Source organism: Quercus robur, chromosome 5 (assembly GCF_932294415.1).
Source record: "Quercus robur chromosome 5, dhQueRobu3.1, whole genome shotgun sequence".
In the NCBI taxonomy this organism is placed as follows: domain Eukaryota; kingdom Viridiplantae; phylum Streptophyta; class Magnoliopsida; order Fagales; family Fagaceae; genus Quercus; species Quercus robur.
In genome coordinates, this window is record NC_065538.1 from 65177289 (window position 1) to 65185365 (window position 8077).

An 8077-nucleotide genomic window follows, 5' to 3' on the forward strand; every position below is an offset into this window, starting at 1 on the left:
TTTTTGGATATCATACCTGCAAATCAGCTGATGCTTTCTCTGGTCCGTTCACACACTGCAGATCGAAGTTTATTTATTAAATTATTTATTTGTAAATCTTCTTCCCACCTGTGGCAAGTCTCGTCCTGGCAATAAATGTAATGAGTTTGTGTGACTTAGTGTTGTTGCATGCAAATAGCAAAATTAAGAAGGGTGAGAAAAATAAGGGTCCTGAATTAGTTAAATTTTTGTTGTAAAACTACACTATTTGTAGAATTAGGGGTTTATCCATATAGATGGTGGTATTCTATGTTATGGGATTAAATTAGGTCTTTTTTTCTTTTTGAAGCAAGGATTGAATTATGTCCTCTTACATAGAAAAGGGAACGAGTCATAATAGATCGTGAGGAAATGGGATAATGCTTCCCTTTAATTGTGTTGAGTCATTGTCAATGTGTTATAGGAGTTTGTTCTTGGAGTCGTTTGTAATTCTTGGAAGTAGGAGTTAATTTGGTTTAGTTGTCTCCTAGTTTTTAGTAGAAGATTATGTGAAAGTGAGTCCCATGACTAGAAGTTGTTGATTGTATATTTGTATTTTGTTTGGGAGTTGTTGGTTCCTACTTCCTTGTTTTTAGAATGTATATATTGTGGAGTCTTTGTTTTTATTTTTTATGTTGGTCAAGTATTATTATTATTATTATTTTTATAAGATTGGTCAAGCACCTCATAACTTCGGTGTGAGAGTTTAATGGCCAAGCACCTCATAACTTCGGTGTGAGAGCTCCGTCTTGCCTTTGGTGCTTGAGTTTGAGTCCTGCAACACTCATTAACACCAAACATATAGACCAAAGAGGAGTTACGATAGTATATCTTACCTTCTTTTTTTTCATGGGGATATTAAGAAGGTAAGATATTGAAAAAGGATTTGGGTAGCACAAAAAATAAATATAGCCGTTATTAACATTCTATGGACATTGGTATGACGGTTTTTCCTTTAGCCCCAAGGAAAACAAGAAACAGCAAGTGATGCTGTCATTGGCCTTATAAATAGAACTGTCTCCCAATTCAATGTTAGTATAACAAATTACATAACAAAAATCCTTCTTTCTCACTCTAGAACTCTCTCTCTCTCTCAAGATTCTTGAAAGAACCCATATCATATCAATGGCCGCTTTCACTTGGGACAACATGGAAGGGTACAGATCTAAAAACCCATTAGGAGAATCAATGGGAGCCATTGAAATCCGAATGAGATAGATGTACCAATTTCAAATTATTCAGACCAGTGCTATGTTAATGACCCATCAACATTGGCTTTGGTCGAAGACATTTTCTCTCCTGATTTTGTCGAAGTTTTCAATTTTCCTCCACGTGTCTTGGCCTTGCCGGAGTTTCGAAAACTCAACATCTTGGATATGCTCGAAAGTTTCTACCTTGACCCTTCTCTTTGCAAATGTTTGGGGCCAGCCATTGATGCTTCTCAAGCTTTTGGGCTCAATGAATTTGTAGTTGTAGCCGACGTGAAAATCACAAAGACTCAAGTGGTTGATCAAGACAAGGCTGTTCATTTGGTTTTGGGCCAATACGGCTTGAAAAAGAAAGGTTCTGCGGAAGCAAAAGGTAGTGCTCATCAAATGTGATTATTCAACAAGGAAACCAAGTTTCTGGGTTTTTCTATTTTTGGGATCATTTGATTTTGTATTGAGGTTTGATTTTGTAATTTTTTTCACATAGATGGAGTTATAGCTAGCATTGATAATAGTTATTTTTCGGTGTGTATTAAAAATACTTAGTATTCTAAAAAAAAAAACCCAGTAAGAGTTTTTCAATTGAATTTTAAATAATAATAATAATAATAATATTATACCAACTAACATTGGGTTGGACATTGGATTTGTGATTTGGTTTCAGTCTTTTCTTGAGCTTGATGAAGCTGCTTCACCCCTCTACATGTTGATTATGCTATTTAGATTCTCAAATCTATATTACTTGAGGTTGAGTTTTATTGGCGATTTTAGCACTTTCTTTACCTCTTTTTTAAGTAATGCAATAAACACAACAATTTTTACAATAAGATTTTTTTTTTTTTTTTTTTTAGAAACAATTTTGAATTTTTACAATAAGTTAGGTTTACAAGTTTTTATTGGTTTTTATATGGGTCAATTGCTGACATCATTTTATCATCTACCATTCACAACTTTGTCACATTAATAGTTGTGAAATATCTTGTAAAGATTAGTGTGACTCTATAGACTTTATTTTCCTTTGAAACCCCTTTGTGTGGTTGCATGATCAGATTGGGTATAATAGATTTTGTAAAGTCAAAAAAAAAAAAAAAAATCACAAATAATGATGATATGTGAAAGAATCATTAAAGTCATTAAAGGAGAAAAGATAATTTTTTACCAAGGTTACCAGGATCAAGATCCTAAACAGGATGGGTGAGAGGGTTCAAGAATCGGATCATAAGATTGGCACGAGGATCGTAAGATCCTACTTTCTGATTAAAAAATACCCATAATTATAATTCAAAATATATATTAAAGAAATATTGAAAAAAAGTAATTTTTGACACAAATTAGTGACATACTAATAAAAAGTAAAGTACCAAATTAAAAATACATAAACAAAGTTCAAAGTTCAAAAATTACAACTCACAAATACCAAGTTCTAAGTTAAACAACTCAAAACATTCATATTGTCTAAATAAACAAAACAAAGCAAATAACAAAGTTTAAACAACTCCACAAACGCACTCAATCATCGAGACCAAAGTTTGGGTTATATTTGATGGGTTCTTCAAAGTACGGTTGATAATTATAAATAACATTATTGTCATTGTTAGCAACCATATGGCCCGCATCATCCATTAGATAATTACTGTTGTTGTCTATGGTCTCTCTCACAGTTGCCTCACTGTCGAGTTTCTCAGCTTCTTGCACTTGCCATCAACTCTCTAGTAGTCTATTATCTTCTCTTCTCTTATGTTTTTTTGTGATTTTGTTTATTAGGTTAAGTTGTTAAGGTCATGACTTATTACTAACGTGAGCCTTAGGGTTTAATTTTTCCTTATATATATATATATATATATATATATATATAATTGGCTAAGGCCACTAAGCTAATCTATTTATTACATTTTTTTTTTAAATCAATTTTTGGGCATTTGGACTCCATTTGGATGCCCAAACTTTTTAAATTTTTTTTTTTTTTTAATTTTCCTTTACATCACAGGGATTAGGATTCTATAAAATCCTAAGATCTGGATCGGGATCCCACACAAATTTGACCTTAGTAAAAATCCTAGTAAGATCCAAGACGATTTAGGGATGTAGGATCTTAGAATCGTAAATTCTTAAGATCTAGATTGAGATACTGATAACCATGATTTTGACATAATGCTAGTTTTATACTATACATCTCGACAAGTTAGAAAAAATGATATATATTTGTTAATATATAGTTATTTAAACATAGTAGGGTCCTTATTTTTCGATTGTTAAGTTGTAGCAATTGGTATTTTATTGAAACTGAAAAATTATTGCTGAAACTATTGTACATAAAAGTAAAAGTTAGTTGAAATAGTACAGTGAAATCCACGCCAAAAAGTGCAATAGACCCCATGAATAGTAGTACAGATAAGCTAAATAGTGAAATAATTTCCATTTTTCGTCTCCTTCCAAACACACACTTAATCAAACTAGATCTTAATTGGTTTCCAGAAGGTCGGATTTCCTCAATCAAATCCAAATGTTCACAGAAGTCAGGATTTCCTCCATCAAATCTTTGTTATCTTTTGTTCCGATTATGTATCAAGTGTTTTCATTACAAACAACCAAAATTCTCCTCCCAAAAATTGTGTACGTATCAAAACGCTTGCCACTGTTTCTATAAAATCTCTTTCTTCTCGCCCATTTCCACACGGTACTCACTCACTTCCTCAAAGCGAAACACACACACACACACACACGCACGCACGCATACTGAATCAGATTCAGAGCTCGGAATCAGAAGCAGATTGAAAGTAGAAAGGAAGAGACAGAGAGTTGAGAGAGCAGAAAGGAGAGATATGAGTCAAAGAAATGCGAGAACCAAGTCTTGCAAGAGTTGCCTATCATCTGCTCGACAAAATGCCTCTACTGCTGACCCTGACATTTTCAGCACTCTGCCGGACTCTCTCCTCACCCACATCCTCTCCCATCTCTCAATCCGAGAATCTGTCGCCACAAGCATTTTGTCGAGCAGGTGGAGGACTCTATGGACTCTCGTTCCACAACTTCACTTAATAGAAACAGACTTAAACCGGCCCAATCTTAACTTGAGCTTCGTGGATATAGTGTCCAGAATATGGACTCTTCGCAACGCCATTACCAATCCCATGCCTCTCCACACGTTGAGCATCGTTTGGCTCACACATTGTCATCCCTTCTATGTCGACACATGGGTCCGCGCCGCCATTCCACATGGTTTGAAAGAGCTTTGTCTAAATATTTGCAATGACACTCTGCTAGAGTTTCCCCGCAGTGTCTTCTTTTCTACAACATTAGTAGCTCTCAAATTGGCAGGCAACTTTTCTCTCAATCCACCTTCTGATGCTAGGTTCCCAAGTCTAAGGATTCTACATCTTGCACTTTTAAATTATGCAAACTCTGAATCTTTGTCTGCCATCCTTACTGCCTGCCCTGTCCTCCAAGATTTGTGCCTCTATGTGTTTTTGCGTAAAGATCAAGGCAACTTCAACATCGTTGTACAAGTACCCACACTCAAAAGAATGTATTTATGTTGCTTTAATTATAATTTTCAGTCTTCATCATTCAAAGTCCACATAAACACCCCGGCTCTCGAGTACTTAATTTTCAAGGGTCATTTGGTCGAGGATGTTGTATTTGAAAACCTCTCTCACTTGGTTGCATTAGTCCTTCAAGTTGAGATAGTTAATGGTGTTAGTACTGAAGATGATGCAAAGAGGGTATGGGACTTGATTCGACCACTTGCTCATGTCAAATCCTTGAGTTTGTCCACAAAAACCACAGAGGTAATTAAGGCCACATTGCCTTTTTCGTAGGGAAAATACTTAATAATAATAATGTTGTTGTGATTGAGTTATGACTTTGTGATTGTTTTGAGGTGCTTGCAGATCCTCTGCCATGCTTTTGGTGACAATGTTCCCATGTTTCATAATTTGTTCTCGTTGAAGTTCAATGGATGTCTTTATTTTGAGTGGCATGCAATACGATTCTTGCTTGGACGGGCTCCAAAGCTACAGATACTTGCCTTTGAATCGTGCCCTGAACATTCCTATGGCCAGCCCACACCTGACAGTTCTTGGGAGGAGCCACTGGATGTTCCTGAATGTCTGTCATCGCACCTAACAACCTGTCATTATAAAGGATTTTTAGGGGATAAAGACGAGATGCAACTTGTTAGGCAAATCTTAAAGGTGGCAAGAGTATTAAAGACATTGAAAATAACTGTTGATGGTCATCTAGAATCAGAGGAGAAGCTTCGCGTTCGCGAGGCATTAAGCACGATAGTACAGAAGTTCCCAAAGAGCTCTCAAACTTGTGAAATTGCATTTGATGAACGAGCTGTGTTGTGATAATGCTAGGATACTCATCTTGTGTATAAATTCTTACCGTGAGATGGGTGGACCCTAACCATTGATCTGGGCATTACTCACCTTGAAATTGAGCTGGACTATCTAGCAGTAGTGGTTCAACTTTTGAAATTAATCATTGTTTCCATGCCTTTTTTTAGTTTGATTTGGGTTGTGTGCTAATGGCTAATGCAGAAACTTGAACATTTCTGTGTCCAACATGTTTAAACAGAAGTTAATGGCTTTTCAGTTATCCTCGCCTAAGCTGGATGCAACCAACAAAACTTTTTTTTTTTTGTTACCCCACCAACTAGCTACAGATTTTGACTGTTCAGATTTTCTTTGTTCTTTGTAGTTTGTACCTATTTCTAGTTAATGAGGGGTATTACATGCATTCGGTGCAAGGCAAATTTTTCCCTGGTTAATATGTAGACTAAAGAACGGTTTGACCTTAAAATTTGGGTTATTTTCATATTGGCTGGTATGTTTCAAAATTTATAAATTGTTGATTCCTTTTTCATATTTGATTTGCTGTCTATTTTTGTTAGTAATCAAGTAACACTTAAATTTATTTGATCAACGAGTCTTAATGGAAGACAATTATTTGTCATTTAACAGTTATATTACTAATGGGAATGGACTGCATGGCTAATATAAAAAAGAAATAAAACAGAAGTGCCAGAATGAAAATTTTGAAACATAGAGTGGAATTACATTACTACAAGTGGTCAATTTATGCACATATGATATCAGCATTTTTACTCAAAACATTAGCACGTCCCTTGAAATAATCTATTTTATCAAATTGGAGGCATTGGCTCACTTAAAGCAACCAAAAATATTTGTTTCTCTAAATATATATATATATATATATTTATATATTTTTTGTCTTAGATAAAATGTGCTAGCGATAGATAAAAAACTTAAAAGCGACTTTTTTTTTTTTTTTACATAAAATATAAAAAAAGGATTTGGGGTTTGGGTAGCACAAAAAATAAAATAGCCGTTATTAACATTCTGGGGATATTGGTATGATGGTGGCTTTTACTTTGGCCCCAAGGAAAACATGAAACAGCAACTCACGCGGTCAGTAGCCTTATAAATTGAACCGCCTCACAATGCGAGCTTTGAAAAGCACATTACATAGCAAAAAGCCTTCTTTCACTCTCAAGAACTCACTCACTCTCTCTCTCTCTCTCTCTCAAGATTCTTGAAAGAAATTCTCTCTTAATTTAGGATGAATTAAGATTAAAGAAAAACCCAGATCATATCAATGGCCGCTTGCACTTTGGATTACAATCTCAATATGGAGGGGTTCAGGTCTGAAAGCCCATTAGGGAAATCAGTGGGAGCTATTGAAATTCGAATGAGACAGAGGTACCAACTTCAAATTCTTCAGACCAGTGTTACTGTTAATGACCCAACAACATTGGTTTTGGTAGAAGACATTGTCTCTCCTGATTTTGTCAAAGTTTTCGATTTTCCTCCACATGTCTTGGCCTCGATGGAGTTTCGGAAACTCAACATCTTAAATATGCTCGAAAGTTTCTACCTTGACCCTTCTCTTTGTGAATGTTTGGGGTCAGCCATTGAGTCCTTTGCCATTGATGCTTCTCAAGCTTTTGGGGTCAACGAATTTGTGGTTGTAGCCGACGTGGAGATCACAAAGATTCAGGTGGTTGCTCAAGACAAGGCTGTTCGTTTGGTCTTGGGCGTTACGGCTTGAAAAAGAATGGTTCTGCAGAAACAAAAGGTGGTGCTCATCAATGTGATAATTCAACAAGGAAACCAAGTTTATGGGTTTTTTCTATTTTTGGGTTCATTTGATTTTTTATTTGTTTCTTGGGGTTGCATTTAGGTTTGCTTTTGTAATTTGTTTAGATAGATGGAGGTGATTGTTGTCCAATTGTGAATTAGGATAGAGTTGTATATTGAGTCTAGCATAGGTTTGGTTTAAGAGGCGGAGCAACTTAGTGTTGACAGCTTTCTTCTTCTTCTTCTTCTTTTTCCTCTGTTTTTTGGTGACATTTTATCAATTAATTTCTCTTTTTAATTCATATAAGTATGGCCTTTGAGAGTTTCCTTCATGTCAAATTACAAATCATGTCAAATTAGACGCACAAAAGAGAAACATAATCAAACATTGTTAAATGTTAACATCTTAGCATGAAGAAAGTTGCCATAGGAAGTTTAAAGCCATTGCAAAGCCAAGTTTAAAATTATATTATGCAATTATTACAAAAGAAAAAAAAAAAAAAAAATGTGTGGCTTCTTAAAATTGAAAATAATGGGTAGGGGATTTCGCCATGGGTTCACACCATCAGACGGAATAATCATATAATTTACTTTGAATTTGGTAATGGGCCTTGGTTTAAAAGGGTTGTTTGGAAACAAAATCTGTTGATAATGAAAGTGATTAAAACAAAAATTGTTTACAAAACTGTTCTTTACTGCAACTCGTAGCCATAGCTAGTAAGAGTTTTTCAAGAGTTTGGACAATTT

General features: G+C 35.1%; 1 protein-coding gene across 1 annotated transcript; it reads left to right on the top strand.

Moving 5' to 3' along the window:
* The first annotated feature begins 3639 nt into the window (after positions 1-3639).
* On the top strand, positions 3640-5828 carry LOC126726697 (F-box protein At4g22280-like). Its single transcript, XM_050432025.1, has 2 exons — positions 3640-5014; positions 5117-5828. Exons 1-2 carry the CDS (start codon positions 4049-4051, stop codon positions 5576-5578), a joined length of 1428 nt encoding a protein of 475 aa, XP_050287982.1. The 5' UTR covers positions 3640-4048; the 3' UTR covers positions 5579-5828.
* Positions 5829-8077: the final 2249 nt, after the last annotated feature.